Source organism: Urocitellus parryii, chromosome 3 (genome assembly GCF_045843805.1).
Source record: "Urocitellus parryii isolate mUroPar1 chromosome 3, mUroPar1.hap1, whole genome shotgun sequence".
Classification (NCBI taxonomy): domain Eukaryota; kingdom Metazoa; phylum Chordata; class Mammalia; order Rodentia; family Sciuridae; genus Urocitellus; species Urocitellus parryii.
Genome location: NC_135533.1, coordinates 170,954,907 through 170,981,771, shown reverse-complemented (window position 1 = coordinate 170,981,771; position 26,865 = coordinate 170,954,907). Strand labels below are relative to the sequence as shown.

Here is a 26,865-nt window from a genome sequence, read left to right as displayed (position 1 = left end):
GTTTCTCATCTCCTCACAGGGTGCCACCCAACAAGGACTCTGGATACAACCAGGTCTCTGAGGCCCCTCCTCAGCCTCAGGCCCTGAAGCTGACACCCAGAGGAGAGGAACCTACAATATAATCATGTAGAAATTATTTTGAGGACTGAAAATGAAAAGATTTCACAAGTAACACTCCTTTCTATTCACAGAGGAGAGAGGACGAACATCATGTAACATACCGGAGGAACCGAAAACTACACAGCTGGCAAAGACAATAAGTATCTGACCCAAGCATTTCCAAAGAACTGAGGGGAGTTTCTCAAACAAAATATGCACAACACATAAGAAGTATACATCAAGCAGAACTCTTAATGGGAGTAGGAAATGTACACTCTGACTTCAGCTGATCCCCCAATACAGATGCACACACCCATGGTGCCCACCACTCCTACATCCTCTCCTCTCATCTTTGCACCTGGAAAGACTAATATTGCTGTCACCCCCATTTTATGGATGTTCAGAGAGCAATTCAAGCACCCAAGGTCACACTTCTCGGGGACAGAGTCAGGAGGTGAGCTCAGTTCCTCTGAGTGCTAAAGCACAGCATCCTAAACCTGACACTATGGCCACCACCTGTTCAGAGTGATCACCTTACTCCATGCCTCTTTTCTCAATGGACCAATTTTCTAATGAGCAAACCCCACCCAACCATCCCTTGATCTCACAGAAGCTTCTGATAATCTGTGCCTTTCACTTGTATCCTGAGAGCTCTGCCACCTGCTGTGGCTGCTCTGGGCATGGGGCATCAGAGGGCAACCACGGTACAAGAGACTCTCCCATTTGCGTGCCACCTTCTTCCTTCTTTCTGGTCTGATTTTTCCCACCTGAATCCTAGCCATCCTCCAGGACCATATTCTGTATGTCGAGGACATACCAGAGCTCCTGCCTGGTTTGACCTTGACACCCTTATTGGATCTGTGCTTTGAAGGAGGGAATCATGCCTAGCCCACGGTTTTACTTCCATAGTACCTGGCACAGCTTGTTGAATAGAGCTGATTTCAAAAGCACATTTAGTGAATGAGCCAGCAAGTGCCTTAATGACAGAAAAGGCATGATGGAAACCATCCACACCTGGCACACGTTAGCACTCTATGTATCAGAATTAATGAGCGAACAGGTTGGGACACTTTCAAGACCCTTATTAGGAACAACAGAATGGCACCTTTACTGAAATGGTTACCAACGGGGATTGGCACACACATGCCTCTGAGAACCCCCTGGTCCCATCCAGCGATGCTGCCCAGGACCTATACCATCTCTGCTACCAATGTGAGAGTCCTGTTAGCAGGCCACAGACGTTAGCCATTTGACTCATCAGAGAGCAGAGCTCCGTGGGCCAGGAAGGGATGATCAATGCCCCAAAGTAAAGAGTGTCAAGGGACAGGCCTGTGACTGTGAACATGGAAATGAGACTCACTCTTGGAGAGGACTCAGCCCAGAGGCCCCCAGAGGAGCCTCATCTGGAAGACTGCACATTTTCTATACTCACGCAGGCCAACCCTCAAAAGTGGAGACAGTGAAGAGCGCCATCATAGCAGAAAGAACGTTGTCAAAGTTGAAATCGCTATTTTGCCAGATCCTCTCACGGACCACAGGGCTATCCACATCCCCATCCTTGTAGAGAATAAAAAGTCCCCTAGAGAGGAAAAGAAACAGGATTTGTCCTGTTTTCACACAACATGGGTAGAAATAATTTTAAATCAGCCATTCAGCCCCAGACTTTCTTCTAGGCACGTCACACCCAGCCTCACCTGAGCATAGCACAAGTAGAGTCTCTCCTGCACGCTCCCTGCATTTAATCTAGTCCACAGTTTGAACAATTGTTGAATAACTGCAACATGCATCCTCCAAAGCAGCTAGGCAGACACCCAGTGTGTGTGTGTGTTTTTTTTTTTTAACAGATGAAAACCACAGGATGGGTAAATGTTTCTCATAGAAAATAGACTCAGAGTATATGTTTAAGAATCAAAGCTTTGTTCATAGAGAATTTTGTAAGCTCTGGGAAACAAGCCCAAGTAAACTATTTTTAAAAATATATATATTTATAGTTGTAGACAAACTCAATACCTTTATTTTATTGATTTATTTTTATATGGTGCTGAGGATGGAACAAAGAGTCTCACTGTGCCAGGCAAGTGCTCTACCACCGAGCTACAACCCCAGCTCCCAGGAATATTTCTATCTGCACTTTAGTTTACATCTAATCTCTTTCTTTTATTACTAATGGCATTCCCAATTTTTCCTCCAACAGATCCATAGTTTTGGGCATGTGATGTTTCTCACAGAACTTTCCTTCTGGAAGGAACTCAAGAGATATGTCCGTTATTGTTATTCTACAGATAAGGAAGCAGAGGCTTTGAGAAGGAAGAGATGGTGTCTCCTCACTGTTGCTGTGGACTCAGCTTCAGGGGCACTCTGCACCACACAACCTGGGTGCTGGTGCCTCTAGAGTGGCACAGTCATAGTTAAATTGCAACTGGTGGGGATCTGAAGGCCAAACATGGATGCCTAAGGCATTTCTGGATCCTAGAGTCTAAACATGGATGGGTGCCTGATGAACTTCCGGTTCCAGGGGCTTAAACATGGACGTGTGCCTGAGGAACTTCCAGATCCAGGGGCTTAAATGTGCACCTGAGGAACTTCCGGATCCAGGGGCTTAAACATGGATGTGTGCCTGAGGAACTTCCGAGGGTCTAAACATGGATGTCTGAGGCATTCCTGATCCTAGGGCCTAAACATGGACGCCTGAAGCATTTCTGGATCCCAGAGCCTAAACATGGATGCCTGAGGAACTTCTGGACCTGGAGGCTTAAACATGGACGTGCATCCAAGGAACTTCCGGATCCTGGGGCTTAAATGGATGTGCACCTGAGGAACTTCCGGATGCTACGTGTCCGGCCTAAACATGGAGGACTGAGGAACTTCCGGATCCTAGAGCCTAAACATGGATGCCTGAGGAACTTCTGAGCCCGGGGGCTTAAACATGGACAAGCACCTGAGGAACCTCCTGATCTGTGGGCCTAAATATGGACATGCGCCCAAGGAACTTCCAGATGCTACGGCCTAAATATGGATGTGCGCCCAAGGAACTTCCAGATCCGGGGACCTAAATATGAACGTGCACCCATCGAACTTCCAGATCCTGGGGCTTCAACATGGACGTGCGCCTGGGGAACTTCCAGATCCTGGGGCCTAAACATGGATTCCTGAGGAACTTCTGGATCCAAGGGCCTAAACTTCCGGATCTGAGGGCCTAAACATGGACGGTCTCTGGAACTTCTGGGTCCTTGTGCCTATAAAGGGCAGGGCATGACTCTCAAAAGGGATGTGGCCCATGAAGGGGAGCCGAGTATGGGGCCTGTTGGGAGGCAGCCTGAGCTGTTACACCCTGAACTTGAATGTGATGGTGGCCTCACTTCCTGGCCTTCCCCTGGGTGTCACTTCCTCCCCTTCCAGGAGGTGCCAGGGAAGAAGTGAGACAAGCTCAGGGGCCAGGCCTTGAGGAGGGACACCGTCTTTCTCCTTGCTTAGCCAGGCGCCCGGCCTGGCTGGGGACAGGGATGTCTTGTGACACTGGCTGCCTCCTGCATCCCTGCCCCAGGACCTCAGGGACCACAGGCAGGGCCAGTCGCTGATTCTCCCCTGGCCACTGACCCTTAGCCCCTGGGTCTGCCCAGGGAGAGCTCTGTCTCCCAGAGGGTCAGGGGGCCCCTGTGACCTACTGCTCCTTATCCACTGTCATCCTGGGCAAGCACAGGTCAGGACACCAGACGCTACCGAGAGTGACATCTCCTAGATGGGCGGCTGGGGACTTTGCCTCTGTCCCCAAGCTCAGACACCAGATGATTTCCCCTCCAGAGACAGAAAATAACCCCACACTGCCCAAGACTTATTTTTAAGCTTTGGATTCTGAAATTTTCCTGCTGCTACCTTCTTTGTGAAGCCAGTTTTTCAACAGAGACAATATTCCAGGGGAAAAAACAAAACAAAACATGCAGTCAATCAAACCAAGTTGACACATCTGGTCCTCCAAGAGAAATCTGGATTGGAAGGAGAACAGCCATTCTCAACTGGCGAAATAATGAAGTTCCCTTGTCCTTATTTTGTGTAAGCAAAATAAATAATCTGATGTTAACTCATCAAATTATTTTTGATGAATGTTTTATGGAATGAAGTGTTACCTGATTTTAAAATTTAAAATGAAGCCAATTAGAATTGTTAAATTAAACTGTCATGATTCTGTTCTTTGATAGCAGAAATAAACTTGTTTTTTTTTTAAAAAAATTGCAACTGGTGCTCTGTGACTACACCTTCTGTATAAAGGAAGCCCCTAACCAACATCAGCAATGTGGGCAGCCAGACCTTGGTTGGTCAGGTCTCTGAAGGATGGGAACACACAGATTCTGCTCAGCCCCAATCTCTGAGCAAGGGTCTCCATGCCTGCCTTCATATTCAATGGCCACCTTGGGATAGGAGGCATAAATATTTTTACTTTCTCTCTCCTCTGCCAGTTCTTATGAATGGAATTATGGTCAAAAACGTGGGTGACAGGAGCAAGGAGAGAAGAAGTTTGGAAAATCTACCAGAAGAGGGTAGTCAGCTTTCAAACACCAGGGAGTTGGCCTGCATGTCCTTATTTGGGAGCAACATTATCCACAGGGATGTAAGGAGAGTTACTTGGGGCATCTCATAATCATTATTTTGAAGCCCTAGTTTGTAAGTTCTATACCAAATAGCAAGATCCAGCTACCCATTCCATTAGGATGATCAAATTTTGGAACAAGACACAACCGCTTGACTGCACTGACACAGCTGCACACTTTGAACTGATTTTATGTTAGGTGAATCTCACCTCAATTTTGAAATCAAATGAACTACAAAAAATAAATAACATTTTTAAAAACACCAAATATCCAGCCATGAGCTGAGCACACAGGCCTCTTGTATTCATTGGAAATTCCTGAAATGACTCTGCTCCCAAGACACTCACCTGCATTCTTCAGGATTACTTTTGGCTTCATCTGTGCAGCGATAGAACTTCCCCTGAGTACAAAACAGACAGATGACAGTCAGGCTCGGGCTCCTTCTCAAAGCATCACCTGGCCACACATGAAGTGCACCCCTCTACCTTGAATAACTGCACCCCGATGCAGGCAAACATGAACTGGAGGAGGGTGGTGACAATCATGATGTTGCCAATTGTCCGGATGGCCACAAAGACGCACTGGACCACGTGCTGGGGAGACAAGAGCGGGGAGAAGATGCAGGGGTGTCATTTCCTTCATTACTTTAGCATTAGTGAGCTAACACCAGTCTAGGGCTTCTATGTGTGCATTTTTCATGTGATTTCCTGACTCTGCAGTCCCTAGTATTTGTTTTTTCAGGTTATCTGCAGGAGGTCCCACACTACATTGTGGCCCCCGTGGAGGAAACCAAAGAGGGGCCCACTTACAAAGAAGGTGGTTTAATTCAAAAGAAATGCTAAGGGGTATAGCTATTCCTGGCATATAGATACCACAATGTCTTCCTGCCCCCAAAGGACTTAGGAAAATGCAAACTCTTTAGCTTTTTGCATAATCTGCATGAGAGTAAAGACTAAAATGAAAAGAACTATTACTGAATGAAAAAAGTATTAAAATGAATAGTAATCATAAAGAAAAAGATCTCAAATAAACAGTAATGTCATCAGTCTCCACAAAGGTGTTATTAATTGGTGGGAAAGGCCCCTCAGCTTAGCTCTGACCCAGAAAAGTCAGTAACTGCAGCCAGCCCTGCTGGAAGGAGAGGAATCCGTACCTTAAGCCCTTTTGCTCTGTTGATTGCTCTAAGGGGCCTCAGGACCCTTAAGACCCTCAGAATCTTCACGACAGAGATGGCACTGGATCTGAGGAGGAGCAGAGGTAAACCAACAAGAAAGTATTAATAGATACAATATTTTGAGATTACTTATTTCACTTGATCTTCATCTCTTTAATACCAGCACACAACCTGCTTGGGATCCATGGAAGCTGAGCTGATCTCTCTCCAAGACTGGTCTCCTTCCAGCACATCCAATGCATCCTGAGCTGAGCCCAAGGGAACTCACAGAGGCCCTGCCTCAGGCACACGACTGATCTTGGCAGAGATGCAACTAGATGCAACTTACAAACTTGCTTTGTTCTTCTCAATGCAAACACTAGGTAGTTCTTGGATTTTAGGTTGCAGTGCTTTGGTACTGGGGCTTTTCTGGCCTTTAAGAGTTAAGTCTGGTAGGAGAGATGGGCAATCAAAACCCTGAGTGGCATGTGCCCCAGTGGGATAAAATGCAGTGTGCACAGCCTTAGGGGTAGCCTGCAAAGGCCTCCCAGGGAGGTGATAGCCAGGTTGAGTCCCAAAGGAGGAACAGGAATTAGCTAACAGAAGGGAAGGGCTCCAGGCTGAGCAAGCAGCACATTCAAAGGCCCTACTGGAGAGAATGCAGCTCATTTGCAGCATTGGAGAAGGTTGGGAGTGACTGGAACTAGGCTCAGGAGCTGCAGCCACCTCCATCCAATATGAAAAATTTGAAGCCAAAAAGAAAGGTCACCGCAGCTGCTGCATCCCAGATGCCCAAGAAATCACATTTAGAGTGGAAGGATCCAGGAGAGGGCCCTTCTTCCCAGCCCCTCCTGTGGGAAAGGGGAATCAAGATCCCAAAAGGATGCTTTCAGGCCTGGAAGCAAACCCTGGAGGAACCAGGACTAGAACCTAGCTTCCTCCCTCCTCAAGATTTCTTTCACTCACTGCTAAAAGAATTTCAAAGGGAGTAATAAACCTATAAATCCAATCTAGCAGTGAGAATAAAAACTAAAAAAGAAACACAGGAAAATATGAATTGCCCCAGTGCTTCTGGCATGGGGGCAAATTAAGCAATCCTGGCTAAGTAAATACAGTTAATTAAAACAATGCTAGTCCTCATGAGTCATATTAAAATTCCTATAAACCATCTTGCCAAAAGTGTTGGGTACAAACACACGCACACACCCCAGAATACTTACTGAATCCCAAATGACACCAGAGATACTCCAACAACCAGCATATCCAGCAAATTGAAGTAGTTCCTGCAGAAAGCTCCTTTGTGCAGGAAAGCTCCAAAAGTTGTCATCTATAAGCAGAATCATGGGTCATTTACTGTTTTTTTTTTCTTCTTCTTCTTCTCTCCAGAGGCAAAGCAACCTGTGCTCTTCACAAAATCTCTAGGAAAGCATGACTTTATTAACAAGTACACATTAGGAAGTCAAAATTGTACACCAGCGGGACTGAAAGACCACAAACAATGTATTCAAACAAAAATGGAAAAGGGACAGCTGACTTCCAACCCATTTTTAAAGTGACCAACTTAGACTTTATTACAAGCACTGATTTCACACATAAACACATTGTTGGCATGTCTACAAAGAGTCTATCTTGGAAGACATGCCATGTGACTTTGTCAGCACTGCTCAGACCACTCGGCCTCCCCGCCAAGTGCTGGTCTAGCCTCCCAGAGGTTCCAGTGGAGCCTACATTGTTACAGTTCGGCCTTCCTCGTGGAGGCTAGAGAAAGCACAGGAGTCCAGCACTCACAGGCTCTAGCTGCGTAGAAACTTCCATCCTTTGTCCTTGATGGTCCCATATCATTGCCTCTAGTGGTCTTTAATGAGCTACCTGTTTCAAAGGGCACTGCCAATCCTAACTGTTCTACATGTACCAGGTGTGGCAAGGAAGCTATCATGGGACATCACACCTGTGTCAATGTCATTTTTTGTCACTTGCTGCGCACTCCCGGAGTATATACTATGGGTACTCCAGGGAGGTTTTCTACAGGCAACAGGAACAGTTCCCCAGAGAAAAAATAACTCTATAGAGTTCACTATTCATTTAAAAGATAAAACCAAACAAAGGTGGGGAACAGGCTCCGGTATATACAGACAAGGAGAAGCAGAGTTGGGAGATTATCAGCTCTAACCTGATTAAATTGCCAATATTCAAACCTTTGACCTTCAAAATGGCAATTGCAATCAGTTAACCAAATAAAAAGTCTTCCAAATGGCCAAGGCCATCAGGAACCAGTACTTCAGATGTCAGATAATTTGGGGTCCACCTCCATTTTCTGAATGCTTCTTGTTTTAGTTTCTATTCTCTAAAATACCTTCAAAATGAAGAACAACTTAAATGATTTAAATCACTGAGACAAAACTATGGAAATTTAAAACCAGCTATCATTTTTCTCCCTTTAAAGTAACCCAGGATCTCATTTCCCCAAAGCCCAAGAATAACTATACTTAACAACTTGAAAAGGTGGAAAATCAAACAAAACCTCAATTAACCAGGCTGAACTCAAATTTTGTAAGATTTGAAACAAAGAATTTAAACAGATATTGGTTGGTTGTTGGTTTTGAGCTAATTTTTCATTAACAATAACCACAAAGAAGCCATTCCCTGGTCATGTTATTTGAGGTTTTCTTTATAGAAGATTTTGTGAAGAGACCAAGTTCCACAGTAGTCCAATATAAAATAAATTTTTTTCATTGAGATGCACACATCAAAACCTCAAAATAGTTCAAAGAAAACTGTGGTTTAAAATATTCATTTCTCAGCTTCTTCCTACTAGGAGATGGTTACTCCAACAGTTCTCATGGCCCTGTTCTCCCAGAACCACAGGGACCCACTCCTGGAGGTTCTTAGCTCTGTGCTGTTGGTCTCTGGATCTCTGAGCAAGTAGGAATGAGCTGCTCCCATGGGGCAGCTTCCACATTCAGTACACAAATAACATGCAGCAACGGCAACCGTTAGCTCATGCATGGGCACTACATTTAGGTTGCCCTATCTGAAGGGTGCTCCTTTTGTTTGTGTAAATGTAAGCCCATCCATTAAATCAGAGAGTAAATATCTTAACACAGGTAGACCCAAGTTATCTTGCAAATCTTGTTGCAAGAAAATAGTATGTTACTATTTCAGGCCACGGAGAGAATAGTGCAGTTAGGGAAACGAGGAGACACACATTCCCTTCATAGGATCAATGTTTTTCCTCTGACTCTGATGTCAGGAAGGGTAGAAGGAAGTTCACACAGTGCTATGTCTGTTATCAGTGGACTCATTTCAGAGGATTTTGTTTTAAAGAAGCAAAATATAATTCCCTAGTAACTATACTGTGAAGCCAAAGTAGTTCCTACATGCACTTAAAGATTAAAAAGGAAACAACACCAAAAATAAGTTGGAATGGTCACAGAAAAAAATATTTTGGTTAAAGGGGGGAAAAAAGTTTAGCGTGGCCACAGAAGACAAAAAATAAAAAAATAAAGTCAAAAGCACTTCACGCTTCTTTCCTGTGTCTCAAACACAGGAGCAGGCCCTCAAACACACTGCTGGGTAACCTGTTACCTTCAAAATGATCTCAAATGCAAAAGTACCAGTGAAGACATAATCTGCATAACCTAGCATCTGGAAGGTAAACAAAGAATGGCAACTATTATTCTATGGCTGCTTTAGAGTAATGAGAATCAATGAAAAAGCCGTTACCTTTAACAGGATTTCAACAGTAAAGATGGCTGTGAAAGCATAGTCAAAGTAACCCAGTATCTGCAAGGCACAACACGTGGAAGTGAGAACAAAGCATCCGGACAAGATCCGACTGCTACATGCCCACCAGCAGAACCCCCAACCGTGGCCAGACTGCTCTCCCAGGACAGCCCTGCTGCTCTGGAGGTAGACCACAGATGCTCCTGTAGGCCCACCTCAGTTCAATGACAGCTCTTCTTTGTAACGGACAGGGGCACGGGGCTCCCTTAGCCCCTCTGCTGACTGGCTTCCCAGGTCTGTATCCTGGACCAAAGGGGGCTGGTTTCTAAAAATGCTGTATTGACAACCTTTCCTCATCAGTGCACTGCTTCTAGTCATGACTTGTGGCCCCTAATAAGACAGTCACGTACATTTTGGAGTTTTAACTGTTTGGGGGTGGGAGTGTGAGGCTGAATGAAGTATGTCACCACCCGGCAAGTTTCAGGTTAGAAAAAAGATGTCAATGGCAGGGCTAGGGATGTAGCTCAGTAGCAGAACACTTGCCTAGTGTGTGTGAAGCCCTGGATTTGATCCCTAGCACTGCAAAAAAAAAAAAAAATTTCAAAGGTGTTACTGGCGTCAAATGGAACCAGAAGCTTCCACATGTCCCGCTGCAAACTATTTAAACATTCTATTTATTCCTATTTAAACTGTGCACAATAGCACTCACCCCCATGTGTAGGGCTGGTTCAGTCTGCAAGGTATGGTTTGGGATTTCCCATCTTCCTCTGTCTGTGGCTCTGCAGATGCACTCACTGCTTTTTCCTAAGGTTGATTTTTTTACCTTGCTGGGCCCATTCAAAGAGGAGACTGACTTGGCCTTTGAATTTTCATTATCTGCATTTCTGAAAATGCCATCATTTTCAGAACACAATCTTATTAACTCCTTCTGAAGTCTTTAATTCCCCTCATGGCCATAGGGACTTACAGTCAGGAAAATCAGGCCAGAAGCTAAAAGACCGACTCCAACAAGGTTGTTCAAAAGGAACTACTGGCCATAGCTCCCTGAACCACAAAGATGGCGGCCAAGACTCTAGCAATAGGCAAGACTATGTGGCTATTGATCTTTCTGGCAATTGTTCTCTGTGGTTTTGAAATAACTGAAGACATCAGAGTTGGAAGGATTCTGGTGAACACCAGGCCTACTCCTTTAAGATATGTGCATCCTGGGAACAGGGTGGGGGGCACCTGCTCAGGGTACTCATCCAGTCACAGGTACTGCTGAGCAGGAAGGAGGGCTGACGGGTACCAGCAGGGCCACAGGGCCATGTTGTTTCACACATAGGAGCACTTCAGGGGATGCTCTGCTGCCCCTTCACAATAAGGTAAGGATCTCTACTTCCAGACCAGCTCCCTTCAGAGGAGGAGCTGTCTTTAGAGGGAAATTGCTTTTCCAAACTGTTTGTGTGTCTGGGATTTGTAAAATTTGCAAAACACTTCTATGTGATTGTGTTTCTTGGCCAGGCAATGAAAGGCAGTTTCCAATAAACTGTGAGGCCCCTAAGACCTTCTCTTAGGACACAGTAGGGATATTAATGTTGAAGGCACCTGGCAGCCAAAAAAGATGCTGCTGCCAAGTCGGCTTGGTGCCCAGGCACCTGGTGTCCAGGGGATAATCTGAATTCTTAGATTTAAGTTGTTCTTTCTAACTCAGCTTCCATCTTCTTTTTCACAAAAAAGTCAGCTAAAGTTAAAAGAAAACACTGCAGTTTGTTTAAAACCAATACACATACACACATCTATTTGGAAAAAAAAAGACAACATCAGTTCTGGAAAAAAAGTATCAAGTAAATAGACTCATGAAGAAAAGATTATAACAGAAAAGAAATAAAGTCCCAAGGTAAGTTAACTCCTGGTCAATATGTATTTAAACTAGCTCCTGATCTAATCTGTCATGAAATGATTATTTTATCTAACACCTTTTCCTCCCTTGTGTATCATTTTTATGATAGAACTCAACAACAAGCGGTCTTTATTCCATTTGAAATTCTAGGTAAAGATGGCCTTGTGGCTTTCTAAAAGAAGCCCTAAACTGTGAGAACAGATTAAGATAGGCTGGGCACCTTCCTCATTAAATTGTCACCAACACATGCCTCAGGGGAAGGTGCTCTTTATCTACATATCTGAGTGTGTCTTATCACTCCAGTAGATTAGGTTTGCCATGCCCTGGAAATGGGGAGAGATGCATTAATCTGCTGATGTGTCTTAATCCTAAAATCTCTAAAGACTGGACACACAGAGGCAGTGATGCCTGATGGCACACAATGGTTGGCTTCCTCTCTGGAGGGTAATAATAACTGGAATGGCATTCCAGTCTCTATGCCTGGTGGTCCACCGGCTACTGGCTCTCTGACAATGTCTTGCCTTTGGAGTTTTCTGATGCTGAATTAGCCGAATTGCTAATACCAGGCTGCTGAGCCAAGAATTAATTTAAGTACAAGTTTCTTTCCAACATAGAAGCATCAGAGGGCACTGTCTCAAGTTAGAAAACTGATGAATAAAAATTAAACCCTCTTACTTTGTTAGCATGACCGATTCCTGCCACAACAAAACCTCAAGTTCCTCCTCTTTGCTAGACTTTCAACTTGGCATCCTATCACCCCCCTGGCTTGTATTTCTCCTCAGCAATAGAATAGAGCTGAGCAACTTTGTACAGTTAAGTCCATACAAGAAAGAAATTTTCTCTACCAGTTCTAAATAAGAGCTTCAGGCTAGCTCCAGCACTCCCAAACTGGAAACCATCATGCCTGCAGATGAACTGGAGGCCTACCCTAGCTTTAGCCTCTTGGACCCCCACAGGCCCTCTTCCTAGGAAGGCCTCTGCTTTAGAGGGACCAGTACTGACCCGGGAGGGAGCCCCACCCACCTCTCCTCTCTCAGAGGCTTACAGTGTTCCGGAAGGAGTGGCTGCGGATGGGGTCCTCAGCCGCAAGAGCAGCGCTGCTCAGCATGATGAAGACGAGGATGAGGTTGGTGAAGATGTGGTGGTTGATGAGCTTGTGACAGCCCACGCGGATCCTGTGGGGGAAAGCCACTGCATGGACATGGGCCCACATGAGAGTCAGGGTCTTTAAAGTATGGGGCCCCTGAAGTGAGAGATTGGGAAGAGGATGGCTGTCTGCTAGACCACCCATGACCCCTGTCTGGACAGATCAGAGTGACCTGGTCACCAGCCACAGGCCCTGGGGCACATGGGGCAACCAACTTTGTGCCTCGAGTTTCAGAGAGACCATTTCACTGAGTCCTTAGAAGCAGAGACTACTATCCTTCAAAAGATAGAGAAAGTGAGGCTTATCAATGTGAGAGAACTTTAAGGTAACACAGCTAAATAAGGACCAGGAGCAGATTTCCAATCCAGATCTGCCCAACTGTGAAGTTTTTCCACTATGACATGAAGCCTGATGCTTACCATCCCTGCCTTGGAAAGAATACTGTGTCAAATTAAGCTAAATTTGGCCCAATGATGCTCCATACCTTGAGTCCCTACCTAAACTATAATCTAACTTAATATGCGAACTAATTGAAGGCCTATTTTAGGAGTATACTCTGTAACTAAGAGCCAAGTCTCGGCCAATCACAGCATTGAGCCTCAGCCAATCCAGGCTTCCAACTGATCAGACCATGTTAAAATAAAGCACAGGCCACACTGTCACCAGTCAAGATGTCTCTGTCCCTCACTTCCATTTTCTGTCTATAAATGCTGCTGCCCACATTGCAATGTCTAGCTCTCTGAACTTCTCTGGTTCTCAGGGCTGCTTGATTTGTGAATCATTCTTTGCTCAATTAAACTCTGTCAAATTCAATTTGTCCAAAGTTTTAATTTTAATGCAAAGAGTGAGACAAATTCCTTTCTTGTACTGCTGTTCTAAAATGTGACCTGCAGTGAGGACTGACGAAATCTCCTGTTGCCTAGAGATTTAGTCATAAATGTTAAATTTTAGAGTTGACCCACAACAAGCCCTCCTCAGGAAGTGAGAGTGACACCTGATGATGTTACTTGCTAACACGTAAGGATCTTTCTGCCTTGTGTGATGGGGTTCCCACTGAGTCCTGCAGCCCCATGAAGCAAGGGACAGCAGAACCCTGGACTCCGGGTTGTAATAATGGCTCTCTGGGTCACCAGAACCTCTCCTGCTACCCTTGAGGTAGTAGTATCCTTACCTTCAATATTTGACTTCAGAATTTAAAGGGTTTTGTTGTTCTGTTTCATTTTTCCCTATAGATATATATATAGGTTTTCGTTTGAAATCATTTTCAAAACTGGAGTCAACTTTATATGAAGGTGACCCCTCACTTGAGACCTCTCTTTTGGGGTTTCTCAAAGCTGCATGTATCCCCTGGAGAGCTTGCAAGTTGTTAGCACCTAGATTGGGCAAGACTCTGCAAGGCAGGGAGGGCAGAAGTGTTCACGACATTTGGGAGAAAATCAGCCCATTCCTTTGACATGTGTATACACAGTGAGCTGTAGGTGTCAGTAACGTTAGTACAAAGATCCCCCATCAACACCGACCACCCCTATGGGCATCCAAACAGTGATGAGCTATAAAACAATCGTCAAAACTTTGGGTCCTAAGGACTCCTTGCTTCCCACCTGTATCTCCCTAGGGCCTCCGAATTATATAGCATTCCTCTCTGACAGTCAAGAACTACTGTAGTTCTAGAAGCCTTTCCAGGAGTCACTTATCCTCCCAGCAGTTCACTTAATCTACGATGAATAAAACCTAGAAACCAGCTAGGAAATAAACTTCTTCCTCTTACAGTACATGAGTCATTACCATGTTCCTGGTAAGCACCTTATCATCTTAACATGAGAAGTGCTATTTTAAGCAGAGTATCACAGTGTTGAATCAAAGACTTATAATCTATAAAATACCATTGTGCAACATTACTTGGCATAAAGCTCAATAGGAAAAAAGATCACCTAAACAGGATCTGAGGATAAAAATGCTATTCAGAACTTGATCACAAAACTCTCATCCTACAAAGCATCTTAAGGCAAAACCCACTAGTTAAAAAGAGGTCCTAGGAATGAGCAATGGGGGAACACCAGAGTAGTGGGCTTCAGTTGGGGTATCTTGGTGAGCGCGTATTCACCTACTGCTGTTTCCATGCCCCGATTATGATGGAGGAAAACCGTGAACACACTCCTCCCAGGTCCCCATAGGAACAAGGAGGCTAGGAAGACATGAACTGACGGGAAAGCAAGAATAGAGCAGGAGAGCAGCTGGACAAAACTTGGGGGAATTATGGGACATTCAGGTTCAGAACAGGGCTATAAACCACTTTCCCTCACCAACCACTCCTGCGCCCTCCCCCCCAGCCATCCACAAACTAGGGTCACTGCAGAAAGGTGGCAGTGATGGGACTAGGAAGCAGGTATTTACGGGTTGGTCTTGCTAAGAATGAAGAAAGCGCTCCCTTCAGGGATGGGGGCAATTTTCTCCTTCATGTTCAACTCCGAGATTCTGCGAGGACGGGGACCAGCAGGAACCTCAGGTTCATCTTCCTCCTCCTCTTCTTCCTCTTCACCTACTTTAAATGAAACACTTTTTATAGGCATGAAATAAAAACAGCATTTGGGTTTGAATTATCATCCTTGATTTCATATTAAAATATGGCTTAAAATTAATAATAAATTAAAAATTAATTTTAATCGCTTAAAATTAATAAAATCAAGACTTTCCTGCTTCTCCAGAGAACATGGACTGAATAAGTGTGGGGGCTGGATGTGCCCCTGTCTGGTGAGGGTGTGCAGCTGTAGAAATGAGGTTCCCTGACCACCAATAAAGGTGGCTGCCCTCTCAGCACTGGCTGCTTCCCTAGAAACCTCCTTGCATGGCTTCAGTCTGAAAAACCACCATGAGAGACTTCAAGTCACAAACAAGTAGCCCCTGGGCCTACCAATTCCACAGCCCCACCATTATCAGCTGATAAGGCATCCATCAAACGCAAATGTATCAGGCGAGTACTAACAACCGGTCTCCTGTAGAGTTTTCCTGGAAAAATTTGGGCCTAACATGATTCACCCACACCTCTACTTCCCACCACCTGGAATCTGAGTTGTGACCATTGTAAGATGTGGAGCTAACTGGTCCACGGGGCAAGTGGGTCCATGGCCTTGGGGGCCTCAGCAGCATAGTGTGACCCTGACTGGGACCACCCCAGTCACAGACTCGGCAGCAAGTCACAGGGTGGTAGCAAAGCCACACCACTTACAAGCTGAGAGCCCATCTCTGGCCTTCATCATACCTGGCACATCGCACGGTGGGTAAGGGTCCTTGTCTTCGTCCTCCTCTCGATAGTCATCAATTGTAACCTAGGATGACAGAGACAACTTGGGAGGAAGAGAGACTGGCTTAAATGCACTTCAGAGTGCCCAAGTGAAGGGCCAACCCTGCCATTCAGCACAGGGAAGGGAGCTTCTCTCCCAAGTGTACATCTGTGAGTGAGCGAGTGTGAAGGGACAGGCAGATGGGCGATTCTGTTTCAGACAGAAGGCCTGAAGGGAGATGGAAATAGAATGCCAACCCAGTCATGGTCAGCAGGGTCCATCCTTCTGCTGTCCCAGTGCAGTCACACACACCACAAGATAACCACATTGAAATTCCCGTCTCTCCACTGTACGGCAGGCTCCATGGAGGCAGGGACTCTACAGTCTTCTTCCTTCTTAAATCCCCAGGGTCTGACACGTAGTCACCACTCTAAGTGTTTCTCAACTCAGTGAGCAAACAAATAAATGAATGAAACATCCAGAGCTGTCATAAGTGGGATGAAGTTTGACAGCAGAGACCTGAGAGCTCCCAGACCACTTGGATCCTGGGATTGCTGCTGGGAACAGACATCTACTAAAAATCCCTGACTATCATACCCACCCAGAAGACACTACTGTGATTTCAACCACGTGATTTCAACAAAGAAAAAATAAGTGGACAAACTAGTAAAACATTTATCATTGGGTTCTCTGGTGAAATGTGGCTTGACAGCCAGCTCACCCCTCTGGTAAACCAGCCATCTGTACAGCACGTTCTTCTTTTCATACCCGAACATTATACACAAGATACTTTCACATCATATGTCATACATTTATGGAGATACCAGAAGAATCACTTTGAGGCAAATCAGAAGAAGTTATTTAAAAACAAATACCTTGTTTTCACTGTTGGCTATCTGGTTGACTTCTGGTTTGTTGTTCTTTTTATTTTCTAGGCTCTCTTTTCTACAGTGAAAACAAACACAAGAAACCAAATAACTATATTACTATGTATAAAAATGCTAATCAGGAGTCTGAATCAACAGTGCCCCCAGTGAGAGACAGAATTTAATTGGGAACAACACTAACAGCAAGAGCACAGTATAATCCAAACTCAGACCTTCCTGTTCATCTAATGCAATGGATTCACCACACAGATCATCTTATTAAAATTCTCATCCAAGAGCTAATCAGCATTGAATGCATCATTTATTTTATGATGCCAAAATTAACTGCAGTGATTCTTTAAGCACGAGGATGCATGACTCCCATTTTCAGCTCCAAGGGTAAGAGCCAAGGGCTTGGCTTCTGCCCAATATTCCCTCCTCTTTGATCTGTACCACATGGTTACCCACAATCACCAAAAATCAGCAACATGAGGCTACCGCTGCTCTGAAACACATCTGAGTCCACCAGGCCTCCCAGGCAGCTGGGCTCCCCAAGTACTACTGAGCAAATATTTCAGGTGAAAATGGGATTTACCTGGCAATCTTTTTCCTTTCCTTTTCTTCAGCTTCCTCTTTCTGAGCAGTATTCAAACTTTCCGCATCAGCCAAATTGTCAACAGCGATGGCCAAGAAGACATTCAGTAGAATATCTAATTTGAAATTTTTAAGGGTACAACACATTTCTAAATGCAACCCCTTATGGAAATGTGTTCTAGGAGGTGAGTAGCAGGCAACTAACCCTCATGCTATACTCACTTGGTAAAACCAGAGGTCTAGGACCCTGCTTTAACACACACACACACACACCCACACACTCACACACACGAAACCTCAGGAGACAGTCTGAAAAAAAAAAAGATCAAGGTTTACTAAAACTCATGAAAACCTACAAATTTCAACATTTACTTATATGTATATATTTTCTTATATATAAATGTATCTATAGCTGATACATATGGTATAAAGCAATCTGTAACACACATGGAATCATTAAAAAGTACCTTGTGTTTTATTTCACTTCTTTGAAAACTTGCACCATAACATACATACTCAGGGGAGTACTTTTCAAACTGGACTCCTTCAAAGGCTACATGTTATTCCTTCTGCACAGGACAGTGTGAGACCTCCTCTGAAATGGCCTTCAGAGTCTGCAGACACCTCATTCTTTCCTTCACTCCACAAACACCATTTGATGGCAACATGTTGGACCTTTCCCCCGACGCTGCAGGGCTATCTTCTGAATAGCCCCACTGTAGCTAGATATTTAATTATTATGGCTGAGCCCAAGTTTTGCAAATAGTAAAGAGTTAGATGAACAAGTTGTCAGGGGTTATTATAATTTTCTGGCTTTTACTATAAAATTGTGCATGTGGTTTCCTTGAAAAACATTTCAAAGGCTCTCAAATCAGAAGATGCCTGTTTCTTACTTATAGCAGTTAAGAACATTTTATAAAAGCACAGCGATCAGACAGCAATAAACGGGAAGGCCTTGGGCTATAATGAATGCTTCTGTCTGCCTGACATTCAGTCACCTGTAGGCAAAACTGTAGGAGCCCAGGGTCCCTGAGAGAGCAGCAGCACACCACTGCCTGTGCAATCTGAAATCTCATCTGGGTTGCTGAACTCATAAACCAACATAACCTAACAAGGGACTGATGATGAGATCTCTGTGAGGGGATATCATGCTTGACTAATTCTATTCAAGGCTTTAAAGAGGATAGGAACATGAGTGAATTATATTAAGACTTTGAAAATGCCTTTGAAATGTTAGTCTATTTTTTTTAACTGGCACTACAATGAGCCTGAGGAAGCGATTTGTCCTGGGCTGGAGGCATCTCGGAAACATGTGCTTAGACACTCCTCTGATGGGCATGGATCGAGGCTGGTTTGGAAGGAGTTAGTGCTGGGAATAGTTATATTGGGGATTTCTCTCAATGACCCCAATGAAAAAAGAATCACCTCTCTAGCCTTACAACACTAAGCTCTTTTGGGGAGCAGAAAGCAAATCTTGACTAATAAACCACAGCAAGGTCTTACAAGCTAGTAATAGATGGTTTCCAGGAGTAAAAACCCATCATCTGCATTTAAAGACATTACCCAGATCCTCGTAAAGAGTGGTGTGCTCTGAAATTCATTCAAAAAGACTTACCAAGCACCTGACATTCCAAGCCATGCTATGGATACCCAGAACATGGGCAGAAATATGACAAAATGGAGCATCTATTCTAGTTGGGGACAGAAAACATGAACATTTTTTTTTCCTCGAGTACTAGCAATTGAACCCAGGGTCTTGTACATGATAGGGCAAGTACTACCACAGAGCAATATCCCCAACCCTTTATTTTATTTTGAGACAGGTTCTAAGTTGCTGAGGCTGGCTGCAAATTTGTGATCCTTGCCTCTGCCTCCTGAGTAGCTGAGATTATAAGCATCCATCCAGCTGTTCATGTGCCCAGTTTATGAACAACTCTTTTTTTTTAAATATTTATTTATTTTTTTAGTTCTCAGTGGACACAACATCTTTGCTGGTATGTGGTGCTGAGGATCGAACCCGGGCCGCACGCATGCCAGGCGAGCGCGCTACCGCTTGAGCCGCATCCCCAGCCCTATGAACAACTCTTAAAACATCAACATGGAATCAGAGAGAAGTAGAGCCAGGGAATACTTCTCTTTAGGCTCAAATCTGGTATTCTGCTGTGACCTTAAGAGCAAATCATGAGGGGAGCAGACAAAGAAAATATTGACCATTCATGTAACAAACATTTACCAAAGGCCAACTAAGCACAAGGTCCTGATAGTGAGAAATGCAAATACAGAAAAGATGATTCCTGACTCAAGGAGCTGTCATCCAGTTAGGAAGATGGAGGAGTGCCCACCCCAATTTCAGTAGCGGCAGACCCTGCACACAGGGAGAAACAAACACAATCTGATGGAAGCTTTAGAGGTGGATGAGCTCATCTCTGGGCAGGAGACAAGGCAGAGGTGGTTCCCTGGAGGAGGGATGTTAGGATTGAGTCAGGGACTAGCAGAATGTATATATGCTGAAATGAGATTTTTAAAAATAGAACCCTCATAGTTTAAAACATTGTCCCTGAGGAATACAGGAAAAGTTTGCACTAGGGTTTCAACACTGAAGAAAATTCATCAGTGAGCCAAAGAAGATTAAAGGTGAAACAGCTAGCAGGATCAGGATCTCCTTAGGAGAAGAATCCAGGTTAGGATTCTTAAATTGGAAGGGTGAAGGTTAAAGAGATGGTATTCTTATGTTGTTCAATTGCTCAATTCTCACAACATATTTCTGAGGGCTTCTGTGTGCCAAGTTTTGTGCTAGGACCTAGAGATAAAATAGACACAGCCCAAGATTAGAGGGTCTGCATAAATAACCTGAGGGCCAATTTCAGAAGTCTTAAGAGATTGCCTTTTGGCAGGGAAGAGGAGTGAAATGAGTAAAAAAAAAAAAAAAAAAAAAAAAGTTACATGGGGTGGGGGTGCTGGGGTTGTGGTTCAGTGGTAGAGCGCTTGCCTAGCATGTGCGAGGAGCTGGGTTTGTCTCAGCACCACATAAAAATAAAACAAAGGTATTGTGACCAATTACAACTAAAAAAATACTTATATGTATATGCATGCGAGAGAAGTCAGCCAATGAACACATGAGACCCAAAGATGCATAGGTCAGCAAAATAAGATTAGGTTCAGGGCAGCACAGATCAAGCCATGAAAGATGCCCCCACTCTTCGTCATGAAGGTCTTAATATCTTGAGAGAGATACAGCACTAACCTCCCAAGGATAACAGCACAGGGAACCACCTGGCTTGCCCTAGGCCACCCCCTGAGACTTGTATGGGAAACATGCCTCCCAGCCTGATGGCCTGGCACCAGCACATGTGCCCTCTCCCTCTAGAAAGGCTTGGCTCAGCCAGCTGCATTCCTCACAGCCTCTCTGGAACTCTGCTTGCACTGTGCCATCCCCCAGTGACACAGAGGACCACAGAGAGCCAACAAGGTGAAGACACATACCTCCCCACCACAGGTGTGGCCACCACCAGTGCCACAGGAAATTCAGGGAGAAAAAAACAAAAAAACAAGCCAATGACAACAACAACACAGCCCTGGGGGGGGGGGGGCTGAAGGATACAGTTACCACAGATGAAGAGGATGATGAAATAGATGCAGACGATCATTCCTGAGGATGACGGGCCTCCATAAGCCATGATGCCGTCGTACATCACAGCATTCCAGTCCTCGCCTGTCAGAATCTAGGAAGCCAGAAGCAGAGTGAGAGAGCAGGAGATGCAAGACCCATCTTGCTCCCCCAGAGCTCCTTGGAGGCTGCTTAAATCTGGGGTAAGCCGTCTTCCACAGTCCAGGTTGCATGATAAATCCATCTGTTATCCCATAGAATTTTCCAAACATGATTTTTAATGACACAAATACATGAGTCAATACTTCAGATGAAAAAAATCTTTACATACAGGATATATAGACTTTTTTTTTATTATACCTCAGACCAGTTTTTCATCCTCTCCCCAGAGAGTATGATATTGGTGTTGTCCCTCCAGGAACGTTGTCTATGAATTTAAATACACATACTCACACCCAGAAAAAGGAGCCAATTGGTGTCTTTTTTGACTTTTTTTTTTTTTTTTTTTTTTAGACATAAAGGGTACTATGTTATATGAATTTTTCTGAAACTGGCCTTTTCTTTTTTTAAACCATTCAACATTATTTCCTGAAGACTCTCTATATTAATAAATTAACATCATTCTTTGTAACCTCTGCATAGCATTCCACAGTTAATCAAATATGGAAATGAAAAAAAATCAAATCTATGAGTTTTTATAAGTGGGGAATTCTAAATGTCTCCTATAAGTCTACTAATGATCTCAAGGGAAAATACAATCAACCACCTGAAATTTAAAATTTATCTTCGCTTCTAATGATACTTCATAATACAGTCCCTTCCAAAATTGAATCAGATGAATATGGACAGTGATTTTTTTAAATGCAATCTTCCAGTGAGAGAGAACTTCTGTATTTTCTATTTGAACTAGATATTGTAAAAATTCAAACTGTTGCAGATCAAAATCAAACCACAAAAGTGGCAAATGATAAGATAAATTCACAGAAAAAGAACTATAAATGGTTCTTATGAAAAGATGGTCAACTTAACGCCTGATAAAATTACAATGAGGTACCATTTTCATCTGTTAGGTGACAATCAAAGCATGAATACCAACTGTGGTGAAAAGGAGCAGGCAATGGGTAGTCTCCACATTGCTCTCTTTACAATTATAATGAGAGCACTTTGTCAAAGGTATCAAAGTTTAAAATAGTCACACCCTATAAACTAGCAATCCCACTTTTGGGAATTTGTCCTACACATCTATTCTCACATGTGCCCCTTGTGTCCTGGTTGTTCAAGGCCACCCACTAGAGCCCTGTTTACATGAGCCAAGACTGAACACACTAAATATTCATCTGCAAGTGACTGTCTTCATAATGTATGGCAATCCACACCACAGAATTATGCTGAATTTAAAAAGAGGAGGTGACCTTTTATACACCAAGCAGAAAGGCTCTTGAGGACACTGTGATTTTAAAAATGCCAAACAGTCTGTAGAGTGAGTGACCATCTGTGTAGATTCACCCCTAGGTAGGCAGATAGTTTGATTTGTGTCTTTGAGCAAATACATGTCTAAGAATTACAAGAAGCTATTTAATGGTAGTTGCCTCCTAGAATAAGAAATTAGTGACCAGTGGGAGAACTGTCATGCTATTTTGGTTTATAACACTTGAATTTTATGCCATATGCATGCTTTAAATAAAGGGGGGCGGGGGAAGACACGGGTTCCTCTGAAAGAAATTAGAGAAAAGAATAATTGACCAGTAGTCATTCTGACCAGCAAAATTTAAGAATAATTTTTTTAAAAAAAACAGGGTCCAGGGGCTGGGGATGTGGCTCAAGCGGTAGCGTGCTCGCCTGGCATGCGTGCGGCCCAGGTTCGATCCTCAGCACCACATACCAACAAAGATGTTGTGTCCGCCGAGAACTAAAAAATAATAAATATTAAAAAAATTCTCTCTCTCTCTCTCTCCTCTCTCACTCTCTCTTTAAAAAAAATAAAATAAAATAAAAAAACAGGGTCCATATGATAATTCCATGCATTTTTTGTCTTTATTTTTTTTAGTTTTTTTTATTTGTTTTAAGTACAAGAAGTAAAAATCAAGAATAAATTGGATGGATTCAAATTTAAAACCTTTTTCTCAGCAAAGGAAATAATAAAGTGAGGAGAGAGCCTATAGATTGGTAGAAAATCTTTAGCACATGCACCTCCAATAAATAACCCAATCAATAAGTGGGCCAAGGAACTGAATAGGCACTTCACAGAAGAAATACAATTGATCAACAAATATATGAAAAAGTGTTCAACATCTTTAGCAATTAGAGAAATGCAAATCAAAACTACTCTAAGATTTCATCTCACTCCTATCAGAATGGCAATCATCAAGAATACAGGCAACAATAAATGTTGGTGAGGATGTGGGAAAAAGGTACACCCATACATTGCTGGTTGGACTTCAAATTGATGCAACCCCTATGGAAAGCAGTATGGAGATTCCTCAGAAAACTGGGAATGGAACCATCATTTGACCCAGCTATCCCACTCCTTGGTTTATACCCAAAGGACTTAAAATCGGCATGCTACAGTGATGCAGCCACATCAGTGTTTACAGAAGCTCAATTCACAAGAACTAGAATACGGAACCAACCCAGATGTCCCTCAATAGATGAATGTATAAAGAAAATGTGGTGTATATACTCAATGGAATATTACTCAGCTTTAAAGAAGAATGAAATTATGGAATTTGCCAGTAAGTGGTTGGAGCTGGAGAATATCATGCTAAGTGAAATAGGCCAATCCCACAAAAACCAAAGGCCAAATGATTTCTCCGATATGCAGATGCTAATTCACAATAAGGCGGGGAGCACTAGGAAAGAACAGCATTACCTTAGATTATGTAGAGGAATGTGTTGGGAGGGAAGAGGAGGGAATGTGTGGTAGGAAAGATAGTAGAATGAAACAGACATTATTACTGTATGTGTATATGTGACTACATGACCAATATGATTCTGCAACATGTATGCTCAGAAAAATGAGTAATTATATCCCATCTATGGGTGATATATCAAAGTGCATACATCTTAAATAACTGAGAAAGAATCTTACAGATCATTCCCTCTAGTCTCTGTGTTTCTTCAGAAAAGAGTAAGTGACTCATCCAAGGTCATCAAGCTAGGCACAGAAAGAGCCACCCTGGGACCTATCTGTTTCGTGCCCTTCCTCCAAACACCCGTGTATCTAGCAGGGCTTGGATGAAAAGCAACCAGGGTGCATGGGAGTTCTAAACACATCTGTCAGGCTCTGTCCAAGGAAGGGGTTCAGCTCTGGGCACGTGGAGAGGGCTCAGACCCCCCAGCTCGCAGTCAGGAAGGGGGAGGGCATGCTGCTCCTTAAGAGGCAGAGCCATCTGTGCCCCTCTGAGATGATCACTGCCATCCAGCCCAGTGCCCATAGAAGCCCTGACAGGACAGCCATCCTCAGAGCCTGTGTCCTCGCATCACAGTGGCAGGACAGAAGAGGGCAGAAGGCCACCACTACTCAACTCTACACGAAAATATCCAGGCTTCCAAATTTATTTCTTCACATCAATCTATTATAACTAGAGTTTTAAACTTGGAAGTGATCAAAATCAGCACAAGAGGATTTAGGGTTTATTATTTTGAAACATAGCTAGAGGTCTTAAAAAAACAAGATTCCATAAGTCCCCTCAATCAACATCTGGAGGATGATGCAAACAAACAACTTGTAGGGCATAAAATTTACCAGGTATCATGAGGTCCAAGATTACTAATAAAAAATGGAATATTTTTATCTTCCTGAGCTGTAAGCCAACAAGAAGGCTGGGGTTTAGCTGTTGCTTACAGTGTGTTTTTCTGGGACAGGAGGAGGGCAAAAGGAAGGACTCACCTGAAATACTGTCAGAAGGGCTTGGGGAAAGTTGTCGAAGGTGCTTCGCTTGGTTTGCGTTTCATCGAAATTAAACTTGCCTCCAAACAGCTGCATCCCAAGCAAGGAAAAGATGATAATGAAGAGAAAGAGCAGAAGCAACAATGAAGCAATAGACTTCATGGAGTTTAACAAGGACGCCACCAAGTTGCTCAGAGAGGTCCAATGCCTACAAGTCAAGATGAGGGTGTGAGCCCAGAGCTCTGTAGGACAGAGCAGAACATCCTCTAACCAGAGACTGGACTGATGGCCACCTCTTACTGAGAAAACACCTGTGGCAATACACACACACTTCCTTACCTGGTCACTTTGAAGATTCTCAAGAGGCGCACACACCGGAACACAGAGATCCCCAGAGGGGACATGATTTCCAGTTCCACTAAGATGGTCTCAGTAATTCCGCCACACACCACAAAGCAATCAAACCGGTTGAAGAGAGAGACAAAATATGCCTGGAGACCCAAGCTGTACATTTTTACCAACATCTCACAGGTGAACAGAGCCAGGAGGACTTTGTTAGCGATATCTGGAAAGACAGAAGGCACGCATCCTCAAGACCTCGTGTGAGAGAGGCTCCATCCAGCTCCTCTTCTCCTGGTACCTCCTTCCCATCAGTCCCCATAGGAAACACACCAATGCTTTCTCTTTTATTATACACGACAAAAATATGGCATTAATGATAGTCTGTTCTCTGCTGAGTTCTGGTAGTGGTACTGCTACTAACTAGATGTGCAAATATGGAATGGTTATTTGATTCTCTGGGCCTCAGTTCCACCAATTATAAAACGGGTAGAGGCAGCTTATCACACAATCTCTAGAGCTCTCTTGCACTAAAAATTCATGATTCTGCAAGTATTTTTAAAATGTGGGTCTCAATAATGGATGTTTTTTCCCTTTCCATGGCACCCAAACATGAAACCTGTCTAGTCTGGTTTACGTCACTGATATCAGAAGTGGTCGCCTACCAATGTCATTTTTAACAGCAGGAAATACTGCTAAACAGACTTAAGAGGTAGAGGAAACAGATGTAAGGGAGGATTTCTTAAGATCTCAAAACTGTCAAGCTCAGACTGGGCTGGCTTTGGGGATGACCTTCAACTCCCCAACCCCCATTTCTGGACGTTTGAAGGAGGAAAACCAAAAGCATCTGCCAAAAATAAAGCTTCCAATAGATAAAATTAAGCTTTCAATAAAATAAATAAAATTAAATTAAAATAAAGCTTCCAAAAGGGGCAGGTTGAAGGTCCTTCCAACTCCAAGATTCCTGGATCCTAGGTTGTCTCAGTGCTAGGACAAGGAGATGCTCAGCATGAATCAGCTCCAAGGTACTATGGGATTGCCTGCATTTGGACTGTTTTCCCAAAATAGCCCTCAGTAGATACAATACTTCATTACTAATACTAAACTGTTTAGTATTATTATTGATCAGATAATACTAATAGCCGTTAGCCACAAGAATCTCTAACTTGGAACAAAAAGAGCACAGCTTCCACTCATACCTTGAATCTGCGTCAACCAGTCTGGCTGATTGTAGTGTTCAGAGGAAATGGTTAATGTGTTGAGAAACACCAGGACAATAACCAGCCAATAAAACGTGACAGACTTCACGGCAGCTCTACATCTTCTGCGATTGAATCGGTTCCAGCGACGCCAGCGTCGGCTGAAAGATAAGCAAACATTACTCCTGAGATGACAGATATGGCATCTGCAAGTCCAATAAACCTCGTGGAGAAAGAATCTGGCTTTCACTCTAGAGGCTCAGATTGGGTTGGGGGTTCAGGAAGGGGAAAAAAAGTGAAAAAATGGCATAAAAATGAGCAAACTTCATAATATAAATATTGGTCTTAACATACAACTTTTAAAAGTATAATCTTGACTTGATTATGCTTGGTTTCCCTTTTGTGGTTATAAATAACTTCAGGATCTGTCATATGTAGTCATCAAATGAGTAAAAAAATCTAGATATTCATAGATCCACATGTAGACGCATCACCGCACC

The 26,865-nt window shown here is 43.6% G+C and overlaps 1 protein-coding gene across 5 annotated transcripts in view; it reads right to left on the bottom strand.

The window, feature by feature from the left end:
• The window catches only part of Cacna1d (calcium voltage-gated channel subunit alpha1 D), a 460,416-nt gene that overhangs the window by 55,421 nt on the left and 378,130 nt on the right, over window positions 1-26,865 (bottom strand). For all 5 annotated transcript variants that reach the window (XM_026388660.2, XM_026388662.2, XM_026388664.2 and 2 more), the window contains 15 exons: window positions 26,366-26,526; window positions 25,167-25,392; window positions 24,828-25,035; window positions 20,933-21,053; window positions 17,333-17,447; window positions 16,747-16,816; window positions 15,850-15,916; window positions 14,985-15,132; window positions 12,489-12,618; window positions 9,562-9,621; window positions 7,059-7,165; window positions 5,839-5,926; window positions 5,171-5,278; window positions 5,033-5,085; window positions 1,532-1,678 (listed from right to left, as the gene is read on the bottom strand). In XM_026388660.2, coding sequence (XP_026244445.2) covers window positions 1,532-1,678; window positions 5,033-5,085; window positions 5,171-5,278; window positions 5,839-5,926; window positions 7,059-7,165; window positions 9,562-9,621; window positions 12,489-12,618; window positions 14,985-15,132; window positions 15,850-15,916; window positions 16,747-16,816; window positions 17,333-17,447; window positions 20,933-21,053; window positions 24,828-25,035; window positions 25,167-25,392; window positions 26,366-26,526 — 1,809 coding nt within the window. The remainder of the gene's footprint in view (window positions 1-1,531; window positions 1,679-5,032; window positions 5,086-5,170; window positions 5,279-5,838; window positions 5,927-7,058; window positions 7,166-9,561; window positions 9,622-12,488; window positions 12,619-14,984; window positions 15,133-15,849; window positions 15,917-16,746; window positions 16,817-17,332; window positions 17,448-20,932; window positions 21,054-24,827; window positions 25,036-25,166; window positions 25,393-26,365; window positions 26,527-26,865) is intronic.